The 16,376-nt window shown below is 34.3% G+C and overlaps 3 protein-coding genes across 3 annotated transcripts; 2 read left to right on the forward strand and 1 right to left on the reverse strand.

The window, feature by feature from the left end:
* Positions 1-1,948: 1,948 nt before the first annotated feature.
* LOC113770245 (pentatricopeptide repeat-containing protein At2g42920, chloroplastic) lies at positions 1,949-8,879 on the forward strand. Its single transcript, XM_027314653.1, has 2 exons — positions 1,949-3,773; positions 8,796-8,879. The coding sequence occupies exon 1, from the start codon at positions 2,096-2,098 to the stop codon at positions 3,674-3,676; it is 1,581 nt and encodes a 526-aa protein (XP_027170454.1). The 5' UTR covers positions 1,949-2,095; the 3' UTR covers positions 3,677-3,773; positions 8,796-8,879.
* LOC113771868 (subtilisin-like protease SBT5.3) lies at positions 7,888-12,074 on the reverse strand. The gene is made up of 11 exons (XM_027316417.1): positions 11,997-12,074; positions 11,771-11,886; positions 11,565-11,662; positions 11,321-11,479; positions 10,979-11,087; positions 9,970-10,510; positions 9,765-9,862; positions 9,413-9,658; positions 9,090-9,204; positions 8,778-8,991; positions 7,888-8,633 (listed from the first exon to the last, which is right to left on the reverse strand). Exons 1-11 carry the CDS (start codon positions 12,072-12,074, stop codon positions 8,092-8,094), a joined length of 2,316 nt encoding a protein of 771 aa, XP_027172218.1. The 3' UTR covers positions 7,888-8,091.
* A 1,748-nt stretch (positions 12,075-13,822) lies between these two features.
* On the forward strand, positions 13,823-14,635 carry LOC113771869 (AT-hook motif nuclear-localized protein 16). Its single transcript, XM_027316418.1, has one exon. The coding sequence runs from the start codon at positions 13,823-13,825 to the stop codon at positions 14,633-14,635; it is 813 nt and encodes a 270-aa protein (XP_027172219.1).
* Positions 14,636-16,376: the final 1,741 nt, after the last annotated feature.

The raw sequence follows: 16,376 nt of genomic DNA on the forward strand, positions 1-16,376 counted from the left end.
TAGCCTCACATATCCTATACAAGTAAATATACTAGGTTCAATGTAAATAAATAATACATTGACAGAAAATGTACTAAAAAATCTGTAATGTGTACAGATATAACCAGAACAAACGGGAAAAAAAAGGCAGAATAAAGATTACCCAACCATATTTTTATATACCTGTATTTTCTATCAAAATTCCTGTCGAGATCAAAGTATCAAACCCCACATCTTCACGCTTCCTTGAGCAAAAGGCCCACAGCTGTGGATCTTGATTCTTGACCAACCATTGTGAACGCTTGTACATGATTTTGCATATAAAAAGAAGCATGTTCAGAATGAAAGCTTAGTCTAGATTGAGCTTATCACCCAAACAATCCTCAAATGTTTATGGTCGTGTTTAGGGATAATTTTAGAAACCTTCCTGAGGTTTCTGACAATTTCACTGGCCTCTTCTAAAATTTGTAAAATTACACAGACCTTCCCTGAGATTAAAGTTTTGATGACAAAGTTAGTCCAATTAGAAAAAATAACATTAAAAAGGTACTTCAAGAAAAGAGATGAGTTTTTATTTCATAAATACCCCTTATGCATATATATAAGTCGTATTAGTAAAAGAATAAAAATAATTAAAAATTAGAAACAATTAATATACATATTTAACTACTCAAAAAGTTTACATTTAATAAATTAAACAACACAAATAAGCAACAAAACTGCACCAATGATTAGAAAAATTTTCAAATTTTGTCTTTCTTTTCCCTCATTTCTCCCTTATTTCCATGAAATGACTTTACAATTGTCTCCTTTATTTTGATGAAATTCCCTTACAATTGTCACCACTTTAAGAGTTTCAAAAAAATTGAAAGGAAGGAAAAGAAAGACAAAATTCGAAATTTTTTTTATTCAAAATCACAAGAGTCATAGTAAACATCATATTGAAAGAGGTGACTAGTCTGTTTTGCTGCATCTTGTAATCATTAGTGTAGTTTTGTTACTTGTTTATGTTATCTAATTTATTAAATATGAACTTTTTTGAGCGGTTAAATCTGTGTGTTAATTGTTTCCGACTTTTAATTATTTTTATTCTTTTACTAATATTACTTATATACATGCATAAGGGGTATTCATGAAATAAAAGTTTCATCTCTCTCCTTAAAGTACTTTTTTAATGTTACTTTTTCTAATTGGATTAACTATGTTATCAAAATCATAACCGTAAGGGAGGTTTGTGTAATTTTACAAACTTCAGGAGAGGCGAATGAAATTGTCAGAAACCTCAGGGGAGGTTTCTGAAATTATCCCTTGTGTTTAGCAATCAGTTTCACAGGAGTTGCGGCTAAATCTATGCCCAAAAGTGGCATATTGTTGTTAAGAGGGGTCCTGTAGAAAGTAAACTATATATGTTTAAACTTTAAAGTGGATATCTTCACAAATCCTAGCTAAACTGTGTACTTTTGACCAATTGGTTCTTGAAATTTCTGCGGGAATCATATAGTAGTTATTTTTTTGGCCATCTTTAGTTAGCTGCAAGTAAAGTGACTTCTTGGTTGTTCCATTGGCTTGATCTTAAATTCCAGGATGTGTTTGATAAAGACCACCAAAGATTACAATTGATAATGGCTTACGAATCTTCTGAAGTAAAATAATACTAGAGTCTGTCTTTAGCTAATTAATTGAATATTTTTAAATGGAAATTGAGCTTATGTTAATTGATTTAGCTTTCTTTTCTTTTCTTTTTTTCAAATTGAATGGATTTATGTGTTATTAGTGGACTGACCATCCCTTAGAAACTTGATTGCATTTCTTCCATTTTAATAATCAACAGTAAAAGCGATAGCAATTATTGGTCCAAAGATAACCGTATAAAATAAAGAAAAATCTAAAAGCCGATTTTGAAACCTTGTATTTCTTAGCTTGTTGTGACAAAATACAAAATGTGTAGGATTGAGTGATGTAGCATTTGAGGCCAGGAGTAAGTGAGACATCTTATCTGTTTCTCTGGGTGGACTTTCAGTAGAATTTGCAAGAACCTCCTGTTCATGGCCGAAATTTGATATCACAAATTCATTTTTTCTTTAGAAGTGATCAACGGATAGAAGAACCAACTCAAATGTTAAAATGTTCTTGCTCATATCTTCCACAATCAGCCTCTATATCAAAGTTTATCTCAGACAATCCGTACCTTTCCATGCTAGAAACCAAATGCACCACCATGAAAGACTTAAAACTGATTCATGCCCAACTCATCAAAACAGGCCTGATCCAGGATAAGATTGCAGCTAGCAGAGTCTTAGCCTTTTGTGCCACATCTCCTGCCGGTGATGTGAATTATGCTTATTTAGTCTTCAGTCAAATGGACAATCCAAATCTTTTCACTTGGAACACAATAATCAGAGGCTTCTCACAAAGCTCATCCCCGGAAACTTCACTCTCTCTTTTTGTACAAATGTTGGAAAGTTCGCTCGTTCAACCTGAGAGGCTTACTTATCCTTCAGTTTTCAAGGCATATACTCAACTTGGATTAGCTGCTGAGGGAGCTCAACTTCATGGAAGGATTGTGAAACTAGGGCTAGTATTTGATCCCTTTATACGAAACACAATGTTAAACATGTATGCCAATTGTGGGTGTTTGAATGAAGCTAGAAAACTGTTTGATGAGGATGAGATTGTGGATGTTGTGGCCTGGAATTCAATGATTTCGGGGCTAGCTAAATATGGGGAACTCGACGATTCATGGAGGTTGTTCAATAAAATGCCTTTCAGAAATGACGTTTCTTGGAATAGTATGATAAGTGGTTTCGTGAAGAATGGGAAATGGATGGAGGCACTGGATCTTTTTGGTAAAATGCAAGAGCAAAGTATTGAACCAAGTGAGTATACATTGGTGAGTTTATTGAATGCATCGGCATTTTTAGGGGCATTAGACCAAGGAAAGTGGATACATGAGTATATGATGAAGAAAACTAGTATCAAGAAGAATGCTATCGTGATAACAGCACTTATTAACATGTACCACAAGTGTGGGGACATTGAAATGGCACGTCAGGTATTCGAGACTGCTCCAGGAAAAGGATTATCATGTTGGAACTCGATGATTTTTGGCTTAGGAATCAATGGATTTGAAACTGAAGCAATTCAGGTATTCTCGAGGCTCGAATCCTCAGGCCTTGCACCAGATTCTGTTAGTTTTCTTAGTGTTTTAACTGCCTGCAATCACTTTGGTTTAGTCAATGAAGCAAGAAACTATTTCAGATTAATGAAGGACAAGTATGAGATGGAACCATTGATTCAGCATTATGGTTGCCTGGTTGATGCACTAGGCCGAGCAGGACACCTTGGAGAAGCAGAAGAGCTCATCAGAAGTATGCCAATGAGCCCTGATGCTATCATATGGGGGTCTCTACTATCAGCTGCTCAGAGCCATGGAAATATTGAGATGGCTAAATGGGCAGGTATGAATTTGATTCAGTTGGATCCAGATGACAGCTGTGCTTATCTATCAATGCTCAATGCCTATGCAGCCTCAGGCTATTTTGAGGAAGCAATACATGAGAGGATTTTAATGAAGGAGAAGCAAATAGAGAAACGACCAGGTTGTAGTTCAATTGAAGTGGATGGGGAAGTTCATGAATTTGTAGCTGGTGGAATGTTGCATACCCGAGTCAATGAAATATACTCTTTGATGGACTAATTGCAGAACAAGTTTGTGAGGTTGATCAAAGTTACAATTCAAGAGTTGTTCTGCAAGATTTACAATTAGTCAAGTCTCCTCTTGTATTTGAGAAAAGGTACCTAGTGTCAGTTTAGAGCTTGAATTTAACGAGAGGATGATATTATGCAAGATCCTGAACCGTTGCAAATTCCTTCCACATGTCCTATTGCACATCCTCCTGAATTGTTCTGTGATTTGCTTTCCAAACTTAAGTTGGTCTTTGCTCATTCACTTTAGGTTTGTTGGCAACGTTGAATGTTTGAGTTCCTCTCCTTTACTCTTCAAGTGACTGACTTTTCATCCTAAGAATCTTTTCAGTAATGACTGAACTTTGTGCAAAGGCCTGCTTTTTTTTTTTTTTTTCTGGTACCAACATTATTCTGAATTTCTTTTTCCATTGTCCCCATGCGTTGCCAGTAAACCTTGTCATGACTCTTCAAATTGACCTCTAAGTTTGTGATTTTTGGACGGTAAACAGTAATAGTAGATAGTATGAGATATACCCACATTCACTTGCTACGCAGATTCTGTGGCTTAGCATGGTGGTTTTAGTGGTTAGCTTCCACTGTCAATGAGCTAACAATATTGTAACTTTTAGGGCAAATTACATTTTAGCCCCTTGTGGTTTTCGCAAAAACCACATAACCCCCCCATCGTTCAAAAAGCTATACATAAACCCCCTGTGGTTTGGGTTGAACTGGCAAATAGACGGAAAGCACCCACCGTAACGATTCGTGGGCAAAATGTCCAAATTACCCTAATATAAATACAAAAAGGAAGCAGATGAGTCAGATTCTTCCTTGTTCTGTCTTTGTCGTGAGAAAAGGAGAGAAAAACATGACCACCGAATGAAGGAGAGAAATTTAACCCACAAAGATCTACCATTGAAGACCAAAAAGTAGCTGTGAAAGAGCATCACGAAAGCTGTTGTTGCATCTGGTAAGTTTTTTGACATCATTTTAGCATATAAGATGCACTTGCATGGTTTTTGAACAGAAACTATCAGGCATTGGAAAGTTAATAAATCAGTGATTATTTTGCTTAAGCGTTGATTAATTTAAAATTTTGCTGCTTTGGGACAATCTGTATTATCATATTTAAGCATAGAATATTTTATCGACTAGAATTGAATTTATGCATTAAGATTAGGGTAAAGAAAATTGCATTCGGGAGTAAAGAAAATCCCGCCTGCATAATAACGTTGAAACCCGCAAGCGGGATTCTGTGTTTTTTCTATTTCAAGGTTAGCTCGCATGCGGGTTAATGTTATATTTGAGCGCGAGAAGAAAAAATTGGTAATTAGGCTCTTTGGGCATTATAAGTAAATATTTAGGGTGTGTTTGGATCCTTGTTTTTGGAGCTGTTTTTGAAAAACTGTTTTTCACATCTCAAATGCTACAGTAAATATGTATTTCTAAAACAACTCCAAAAACACCATATCCAAACATTATATCAAAAACAACTACATATGTATATTTCAATTATGTATATTATATATATATTATATTAATATATTTTGAAATATACAAATTGAAAATTATATATATTATATATTATATAAATATTTATATACATTAATATTATACATAATATATTATAATATACATAATATAATATACATAATATGTAATATTGTATACATAAATGTGTAAATATTTATACATAATATATTATGTACATTATATTATAATATATACATTATTAATGTATAATATTATTATGTACATTATTGTGTATAATAATGTCTAATAATGTTAGGTATAATATATAATATACATAATATGTAATAATGTAATAATGTATATTATGTATAATATATTATATTATATATATACAATATTATGTATATTATACAAATTGAAAATTATATATTATATATTTATATATTATATATTATATGAATATTTATATAATGAAATATACAATAAATATTACAAATTGAAATATTATATAAACACCATATTTATAATATTATAATATTTATAATTAATATTAATGTATATTATATATATATTAAATATTTATATATTTATTTTTACATATTATAAATATTTTATTTTACTTAAAAAATATTTTTACATATTTATAATATATTTATATGAATATTATATATTATATAAATTATATATAATATAATATATATTTTACATTTATATAAATGTACATTTATACATATATATATATTAATGTATATTTATAATATACATTTATATTATGTATTATACATAATATAATACATTTATAATACATTTATATTAATATACATAATATTAATTTTACATTTATACATAATATTAATACATTTGTACATTTATATTAATTATATTAATACATTTATACATAATATTAATATATATTAATAAAATTATAATTTATACATTTATATAATATTCATTTGTAATTTATACATTTATAATAATATACACTTTTACATTTATAAATATATTTATAATATGTATTATATGTAATATAATACATTTATATATTTTTATATAAATACATAAATATATTTATTTATAAATATTTATAAATGTATATTTATATAAAAATATATAATTTATACATTTATACATTTATGTAATATTCATTTATAATTTATAAATTTACAATAATATACACTTATACATTTATAAATATATTTATATTATGTATTATATATAATATAATAAATTTATAATATATTTTTATATTTTTATATAAATATATTTATTTATAAATATTTATTAATGTATTATAAATCCATAAATGTATATTTATATAAAAATATATAATTTATAATTTATAATTTATACATTTATATAATATTCATTTATAATTTATACATTTATAATAATATACACTTATACATTTATAAATATATTTATATTATGTATTATATATAATATAATACATTTATAATACATTTATATATTTTTTAGCGAATATATAAATATATTTATTTATAAATATTTATAAATGTATTATAAATGCATAAATGTATGTAAAAATAAAATTATAAAAATACCCAAAAATATGTTTTAAAAATACCTCTAAAAATAATCCAAAAAACATCTACAGTAAAAGTTTTTCATATAGTTTTTGAAAAACAACCTAAAAAACAACTAATCCAAACGGACTTGTATTTCAAAAACGAAATGCTACAGTGCTGTTTTTGAAAAACAACCCCAAAAACAGCTAATCCAAACGGAGCCTTAAATTAATGGCAGTTTTATTACACCAATATTATTGTATTATCATTATTATGATTATTGTATTATTTCTTATGCAAATATAACATTTAATTATTTAAATTTGATTTTATTTTTACAATTTATAAAATTTTTATCACTTATATAATATTTTTAAAACCCTAATACATCTAAATTTGATTTTATTTTTCAAATTTATAAGATTTTTATTTTAAAAAATGGGATACGGATAAGATATCCGGTTGGTTCGATTTGCATAGGTGCATATGAGAATATCCGAATACTCTTTAAACCCGCATGCGGGTTTAAGGAGATTATGGCAACTCTCTGACACACTAGTTACCCGTCCAACTTGTGTGTAACTAAAATATATTTAAATAATATATTTCATATTTTTGTTATTTAGAGTTTAACAAAACATTAATATTGGGTAGATTTGAGGGATATGCATAATTTTGCATATTTGTAGGAATATTAGAAAATGGAAAATTTGGGTAAATTCCCAAATTTTGGAGGTAAGGTGCAATCCAAGAACTAAAACAGTCATTTATAAAACCTTAACAGTCATTTATAAAATAGTCATTTCTAAAACCTTATCATCACTGCCTCACCAGTTGAACGAAAATTGCAGGTTTGTTCAGCTTCTACCTTCACGGCATTTCTTCTTATTTTTCTTTCGTTCTCTATCTTGGGTTCCTTCACCAACTTTCAGTGCAAAGTCAGCAACAAAGTATTTCGGAAGATGGAAAGAGATGAGGAGCACCCATCTAGGCTTTATTGGGTACGTCAAATTAGTCAGGGGTAATATGGGTATGTTTCCTACTGCTACCAGAAGAACAGGCGCGTTTTGCCCACGAATCGTTACGGTGGGTGCTTTCCGTCTATTTGCCAGTTCAACCCAAACCACAGGGGGTTTATGTATAGCTTTTTGAACGATGGGGGGGTTATGTGGTTTTTTCGAAAACCACAGGGGGCTAAAATGTAATTTGCCCTAACTTTTATTATTAGTGATCTTCGTTTCATTGTGGAGAGAAATCGACAAGTTTTTCCTGATTTGAACTGTAAGTGAGGATACTAGTAAGAAAACGCAACTTAACTGGGAACTGCAATTTCTTCACATCTTACAATTTACAGACAATTTTTATATCAAGATATTACAAGTCAATCATGGAGAACAGCAATTTGATCATAGTGCTTCCCATCTGGTTAGTCTGATGCCTTAACAGCAATTTGACTTCTCACATAGTGCTTCCCATCTGACCATGTCAACATTCCAAACACATAATCTCTATTTGCACCAGCTTTTGTAGCTGTAATTGTGACATTGAAGCTTTTCTGATCACCAATCGTTGCAAAAGCAAGTGTTTTTGGTTGTACATCCACAGATAACCCTGGAGGGTTGACAACGCGGGCAGTGTAGGTAGCAGGGGAGGAGCCAACATTTTTTACAGTTCTAGTCACTGTGATTGAACCCTTCAGTTTTGGAACTGCTATTGAGGGGTAATTCAAGTTGACGAGACTAATTGGCTTGGGGCACGTAAAAGTTTCATCTGTAAACAACAAAATGTTGGTTTCATTATAGCCTAGTGAACATAAAAAGGTCAGGTAATCTTGGTTTGTTAGATCATAAATCAGTCCAGGATCCATAGCCTGGGATGGATGAACATGTCCTGCTCCGTAGGCAAATGGTGTTGCTTTTATATGACCATCATCTGTAATTCGCTCTACAGCATTATCCCTAGTTCTTGCTGCAGAATAGAATCGAGTCCATGTGTCAAATTGCCGATTATTATATATGGCATGCATGAAATGATTGGATAAACATTTCAGAGTTGGTGTCATTGATTATCTAGTGTAAAATGTTTATGAAATCAAAGATTGTGAGGACTTACCACTGGTCATGATTGCAGATCTGATTGCTGCAGGGCTCCAGTCGGGATGGAGGGTCTTGAGAAGGCCGGCAATGCCAGAAACATGAGGGCAGGACATTGAAGTGCCTGACTCAACGAAGTAGGGGGTTCGGCGTTTATCAAAACTTTCACCTGTTGGCCCCTGTGCTTCAGAGTAAGCAGCTATCACATCGACTCCTGGCGCAGTGATATCGGGCTGAAATAGGTCATATAGGATAGCGATATCAGGGAGCCAAAAAAAGTAGTATACCAGATAAACAAAAAAAAAAAGCAACCTAGCTTTGATATAATAACCTTGAAAATCTCTGGTGTCACAGTGTTAGGTCCCCTTGATGAAAATGGTGCCATGACTGGAGCTGGCTTTATGCCCAGTAGAGTCGATGGAGGTGAAATATAAGCCGTAGGATTCCTGCTAAAGCATTGAATATTCAGAAACAAAAAGGGAGAGGAGAATGCGTGCTCTGTGAATGAGTTGTTTTAATGAAGAAAATGTCACCCATGAGCACTGGCAGGGCCATGAGTCATTTTGCTGGTTAGTTGTTAGCTGTGGATGCTCATGATTATCATGGAATAAGATCTATTGCATGCTATGATATTGTTGTTTTATCTCTTCTTACACTGTAGAATTGATATACGCAAAAACAGCAGCTCCGTCAGTGTAACGAATTTGTACAGCAGGAAGCACATGAGCATCACTAGATATCTCGTTTCCATCAGATACATCATTGGCAAGAACCATTCCTACAGCACCAGCCGAAGCAGCATTTATTCCCTTCTCCACTATACCATTTTCCCCCCTCAGGCAGACCACGATCTTGCCCTTTGCTTTAATGGGATCCAGGCATCCTGCCATACAAAAGGTGCTGCAAGAAGAAGGAAATAATAAGTATGGGATGATTTCTGCCTCTAAGGGTATGAAATCACCTTAGGGGTCTAATTAATTCAAAAGTCAGTGCATTTCATCCTTACGCATTAGAATCTGATGCATTAGTAGCTTTAACAGATGCAGCAGTAACAATGGGAAAGAAGGTGTTGTTTGGCAATCTTTTATCTGAATAGCTCGTTCCCTGTAGGGAAGAAACATCTAATCAAGAAATGAATCTTGTAACTTAAATATGCAAACAAACTAGACTGCTGAAATTAGAAAAGAGGAGTGAAGAGATAAAATACTGACAACGAGGCTTATGTTGTTGCCGAGATTTAGAAAAGTAGCAAGCTTTCGATCCATGGTGCTTGCCCCAACTGTTATCAGCCAGGGTGCAACATTGGAAACAGTAGCAAGATCAGGTCCCGCGTTACCCGCTGAGCAGACCACTACAATGCCATGCTTAACAGCATGAAATGAGCCAATTGCAATACTATCTTCTTCATAGGGTTGAGGTCGTCCTCCAAGTGATACTGAAATCACATCAACACCATCGGAGATAGCCATATCAAAGCCCGCCAAAATATCTGCGTCGTAGCATGAGCCCTCGAATGTCATTGGCCCGCAAACCTTGTAAGCTACGACTCGTGCTTTTGGTGATCCACCTTTTGCTGTTCCATTTCCTAATCCAAATAAACTTGCTCCAGGTACAAAATTACCACCGGCTGTTGATAATGTATGGGATCCATGGCCTTCAGTGTCCCTCGGTGAGTCAAAAATACTTGAACTTACGGTACCTCCAACAGCAGCAAAATATCCTTTGTTGAAGAATCTTGCTCCAATGAGTTTCCTTTTTGTGTGCATAATTGACAACCATGTTAGTGAATATACGGATGAGTTTCTTTAAAATGTTCAGAAGTTTAATTATCTTTTGTTCAAGCAGGTTGAGACCTTCAAGACCCGCATTCTGGCTGTCATATATAGCTGAAAGCAGAGATGCAATTCATTTTATTATAACTGCAAAAGTCATTGGTTCTTAAAATCTCATGCGGAGATCTCTATACGCCTAAAATCAGACATCGAAAATTTTGTTCTAATAATCTTGTATGAAAAGTTTTGTTGAAAATTTAAGAACTTTTGAAGCAAACCAAATCTGTCAAGGATAGAGGAAAATCTCGCTCTCCTAAGCTTCGTATAACTTGTTAGCCAAATTTGTCAGGCTACTTCATATATATGAAAAACATCTGCATATGCGTATAGAAAAAAAGAATCTTGTGAAAACTGTAATAGATGAAATGAACACATAAAGAAACGTTACCTGTTGCATTTGAAGGTTGGGTCTTGACCATTTTGACAAGTTCCTTTCCACCTGGGTGGAATTGGCCCAAACCCTTCATCGCTGAAGCTTTTCGATTCTGGCCAGACACCTGATTCAATCTCACAAAGCAAATTTTAAGGATGGAGAAGGACAGAAAAGCTAGCAATTGCCAAAAGAAAATGGGGCTAAAGGAAGTAAGTAGACTAATGCATTATTCTGGGTAATTGACTCTATCAATATCTAAATCATCCTTGGCTTCCATGCATTTTTACCGCAGCCAATTCGCCATAGATACATACATAAAAGTAGATGTTATTGTAGGGACCTAAGCAGCAAACTCACCAGTGTCAAGGTTGGCAATAATGGCGTCTTCACCAAATCTTGCCTCGGTCCATGATGGCTGGATTTGGCCATCGTGCTCTAGCCCCATAAACTCCCATGACCTGGTCGTGTGTAATTTCTTTGGTCGGTTCAAGAACACAGATATGACATCCGGATGTTCTGAGTTAAGATGAAAATATTAATCAACAATGCAAAGAAAAGCAGCCCAAAAATAACTCAAGAAGAAGCATTCCAAATTGCTTACTAGATATCTGATCAACTTCTGCCTCATCAAGTACTGCAGCAAAGCCGTTGATATGTCTTGTATAAGAGTAGAAAATCGATTCTTGGGCCTTTTCCTCACTGTTGGTAGAAATCAAAGCATGAAGTGTACGTTAGACATCAACTCTGAACATGGATAAAATGCATAGGATTTGGATTTCTTCAGAAACACAGACATCAACTACTTACCTCCCTAAGAATGATCCGAGGAGCGTAAAATGGGAATTTCTTACTCTCTCATATTCAACAGCTGAGACTTCTATTTCTGGATCACGTGAATGAGATCCCAGGTACACTACATAAGACTAGTCGACATAAACAGACACATTATCCAGATTAGCATTTATTTTGTTTGTCAATATACAACAAAATCATAACATGCTAATTCAAGGTAGGCATGCAACAATATGTTTACCTTCTTTTCAGCAAATGTGGGAATAAGCAATGCTGAAAAAATGGATATGAAACGAATGATTGAAGGACTAGCTCTCATGGTGCCTCCTTTTCGTATTTGCGCCCTTTGCTTGGAAGTTGGAACCCCTTGCTTCTTCCTTCTTTTGAGTTCTCCCCCACCGAAGAATTATTTTGTTATAGGATGCTACCATGCAGACCTGTCCTATTTTTCCTATTCTGATTCTCTATGTGCGTTGGACTTCTATTGAATGGCAAAGGATGGCAATTTTCCTGTACGAGAAAATGAAGGGGGAGACAATCCGTTACAACAAGAGGAGAAAATGAAGGGTGGGTCGTTTAGTCGATAGCTGTCCTGCTATTGTTTGAATTGAGTAGTTCCTATTAAGAGAAAATACAAACATGCAAAAGAATTTACAAACACAGACTGTAATTATTTGCCTGCTTTTGTTCCATTTAAAAACATGCAAAAGCATTTTCAAAAACAAATGTGCTTAACAAGCATGGTTCAAAGTCGCGGTCGCGGCCGCGACCGTTTCACATCGGTCTCGGCATATCGGTCGCGGTCTCGGCGAGATGCGAATTTTTGAAATATTTAACATTCTAAAAATTGTAAAAAAATATGATAAACAAAAATAATTAAAAAATTAGTAAAAATAATAAAAATTCGAGTTGATTCGGGATGACTCGGAGTGATTCGGTGAGACTCGGCCGTTTCAACCCTTCACGGTGACGTCTCGGCGAGTCATGTATCTTGGTATCGTTTCGTCGTGGTCTCGTCTCGGACTAGGCCGAGACGGTGACGACTCGACCGAGTCGTCTCGATCTCGGCCGAGTCTTCAAACCATGTTAACAACTGAATCTAAACCAGATAAATATAGTATATAGTTTTCTCTCATATTAATATGATTGCGATAGAACAAAGATTAATTGCACCATCCGGAGGATATAATAACCAATTTTCCATCAGAATATGGCATAATGAAAATGAATTAGGTGGATGGGGAAGTTCATGAGTCAATGAGATGTACTCTTTAATGAACTAATTGCTGCACAAGTCTGTAGGCCTGATCAAACATATACTAATACGCAAAATTTTCTTGATTATTTTGCAATAAGTCAAGTCTCTTTATTCGACAACAGCACCTTACTATTGGTTTAAGGCTTTAAAACTTTATGAGGGGCTCTGAGATTTTTCAGGGTCCTGACCAAATGCTAATTAATTTTTCATCATGTCAGAGGACAGGTTTTCAATTCTAATTTCTTCGGTAGTCCAACTGAAAGGAAGCGTTTTCTTCGATAAATCAGCTGCAATTTAAAGTTTCTCTCCATTTAATTCAATTGGAGAAAGATTTAGAAAATTTTAAAGATCCAGAAAAATGGATAGCCTGCGCTCCTTTCCTCGATGCTTAGGAGTTCTAGTGCTCAATAACAGAAAGAACGAAATTAGTTGTCTGTATGTATAGTTTCATTTTGTATTTATTCTGGCTGCATTGCAGGCAATACTTGAATGTTAAACTGTGTCTTTTTAAAGGCTTGCAAATGACATGGTAGCTCAAGTACTGGAATAGATTAAGGGAGTTGAGCGCATATTTGTTGTGGAAGGCAATTGACATGAGAGAAAAATTTGTTGGAAAGTAGGCAGAGGAGAAAATTACAGTATAAGAATATTAATCTTATTATTGATGCTACTTAACTATCTCCTAATCACTAATCATTCCTTTGGTTTCTATTATTGATTTATCTGGAAAAGTCCCCTACTTAAACCCACACTGTAAATGCAGGCAGCCATTCCACCAATCTGTCCTAAACAAGGTAAGCTGTGAAGTGATGGCAGGCGGTGCAGGCATTACCCCTTCTGTTGTTGCATCTAATGGCAACATGGAACGCAGTCCAGAACTAGATGGAGGCAGTAACCACAGGCCAGGAGTGGAGGCAAGGGGATTGCTTGTGACTCCAACACGGCCAAAAGCAGTAAAATCACTATCCTCAACAGGTGATGGAGAAGCAAACCGAAGACCTCGTGGAAGGCCGGCTGGATCCAAGAACAAGCCTAAACCCCCCATTATCATCACAAGGGACAGTGCAAATGCACTCCGGGCACACGCAATGGAAGTGAACTCTGGCTGTGATGTAAGTGAGAGCTTGTTAAGCTTTGCAAGGAGGAAGCAACGGGGCATTTCTGTACTCAATGCAACAGGTTGTGTAACCAATGTCACGTTACGCCAACCAACTTCATCAGGTGCAATTGTCACACTGCATGGCAGGTTTGAGATTCTATCATTGCTTGGATCAGTTCTGCCTCCACCAGCACCACAAGGGGTGGCTGGCCTTACAATCTATCTCGCAGGGCCTCAAGGGCAGGTTGTGGGAGGGGGAGTGGTTGGTGCACTGATTGCATCAGGCCCTGTGGTGATCATGGCTGCAACTTTCATGAATGCTACTTTTGATCGCTTGCCACTAGATGATGAAGAAGTGGTTCCTGCTGCTGCAGTTCAGAGCCAGCAGTACCATAACAGTAGGCAGCGCCACCATGTTGATTGTTCAGATATCTATGGACTGCCACAGAATTTGCTTACTAACGGTACTTTGCCTACTGAATTTTATTCGTGGGCACCAGGTCGCACTCTATCAAAGTCCTAGATTGAAACCAAGCTAAGAAGTTTCTCCAGAAAAAAAAAAAGGCATTAAATATGTACTACTTGAATGTAACTTTTTCCTTTTCAGCAATATGTAATCCTTTCACTTTTTTATTATGAATTCATACTAGAAAAGCTTACCACTTATGAGACATAGTGGATGGATTTTCGTATTCCAAATTGCCTGAAGTTTGATCTTGAAGATCAACTGGATCGAAGAACAGAGGAACAAAATTAAGCTTGTGGAATTCAAACCCAAGTCTCTTCCACTGCCTGTACATCTTTATTCAAGAATGTGACTTCAAACCCAAAGTTGGCAGGCAATTTACTCTTTTTGCTTTAGCATTTTCTTGACTACATCTATTTTGCAGTTTCTAGATCGCGATGCCACTTTAGTTTCCATTCCATCACATTTCACCATTCTGCTGCATAACCAAATTTCATAATAACGCAAAAAATATTGCCATAGTTGGTGCGTCAGTACAATAGCAATTTGCCAATTTTCTTCTAAAATGACAGGCAAATAATATTTCAATTTCCATGGTATGTTAGTACGAGTGCAATTTTCCCTTGAAATGACAAAAATACTCTACACTGAAAAGAATAAATTTGTCACTTTGAAAAACAATTACTCTCATTAAGGGGATAATTTCATAAACCTCCCTTGAGGCTTCCAACAATTCTCCCTTCAAGTTTCAAAAATTACACCTATCTCCCTCCCTTTAAGGTTTATGTAACAATATAGACCCAATAACCTATAATTTTTCACAAATATCCTAAAAATACCTTTTTTTCAGAGAACAAGACAAAACAAAACAATATTTTAATCTTTTGTATTCTTGTACGTGGCATATTCACTAAAGCAAACAAAGTCCAGTGATTCCAACTCATCTCAAAATCCATTACTTACTAATTGTTGCCTATGCAACTCACTACCACTATTACCAATACTAAACCAAAAAATTCCCCATGTCCCTAAGAACATAATTCATCATTGATCTAGCACTCTTAGAAATAGAGACAAAATTCTACCTTTATAGTAAAATCATAATCAATAGGTAAATAAAAGAGAGAATCATTGAGTTTTTTAATTGCTAGACTTTTTTGCTTAACAAACATAATAGTCATTTCTTTATTTTCCAACTCTCAATTTCATTTTTTTCCTATATCACTGCCACTTTTCTCATCTTCCTCGAGTTTGACAATAAAATCCATAGCCTGCACCTTGTTAATTTGGCAACTTTAACTGGCAAACATTTGTAAACAGTAAAACTATTGAAAAAAAAAAAGAAAGGATCTAAAATTTTTATAGTAAGAAAGAGGCAAGAAAACAAAAAAATACAGATAAATTTTGGAGATGGTAAAAAATTGATAGTGATATGGTTGATAATAATGGAGTGCGACATTTGGCAAAAGGGGGAAGCGGTTGTGGGAGAAAAAGAGAGAAGCGTATGAAAGAAAAATAGAAGGTGGAAGAAGAGATGAAAATTAAAAAATTAATGGAGATTGTTCTTTGGCAAATATAATAATAAGATATATTTTTCGGCTTTAAATGTCCCTTTATGAATTAACTATTAAGTGGGGGACATTTTAGTCATTTGATTGGACCAAGGGAAATATATGTAATTATTGAAATCTCGGGGGGAGCTGATTAAAATTGTAGAAACCTCAGGGGAGGTTTCTGAAATTATCCCCTCATTAAAAGCTAAACAGATTTCCTGATCTTGTGCACAAAAGCTTCTGAT

Source organism: Coffea eugenioides, chromosome 5 (genome assembly GCF_003713205.1).
Source record: "Coffea eugenioides isolate CCC68of chromosome 5, Ceug_1.0, whole genome shotgun sequence".
Lineage (NCBI taxonomy): Eukaryota > Viridiplantae > Streptophyta > Magnoliopsida > Gentianales > Rubiaceae > Coffea > Coffea eugenioides.

Excerpts from the sequence above, each read along its gene's own strand:
- LOC113770245 (XM_027314653.1), top strand. The coding sequence starts at position 2,096 with ATGTTAAAATGTTCTTGCTCATATCTTCCACAATCAGCCTCTATATCA.
- LOC113771868 (XM_027316417.1), bottom strand. The coding sequence starts at position 12,074 with ATGAGAGCTAGTCCTTCAATCATTCGTTTCATATCCATTTTTTCAGCA. Across the intron at positions 11,887-11,996 it reads CCACATTTGCTGAAAAGAAG|TCTTATGTAGTGTACCTGGG; the intron begins GTAAACATATTG and ends TATGTCGACTAG. Across the intron at positions 11,480-11,564 it reads AGAAGTTGATCAGATATCTA|AACATCCGGATGTCATATCT; the intron begins GTAAGCAATTTG and ends ATCTTAACTCAG.
- LOC113771869 (XM_027316418.1), top strand. The coding sequence starts at position 13,823 with ATGGCAGGCGGTGCAGGCATTACCCCTTCTGTTGTTGCATCTAATGGC.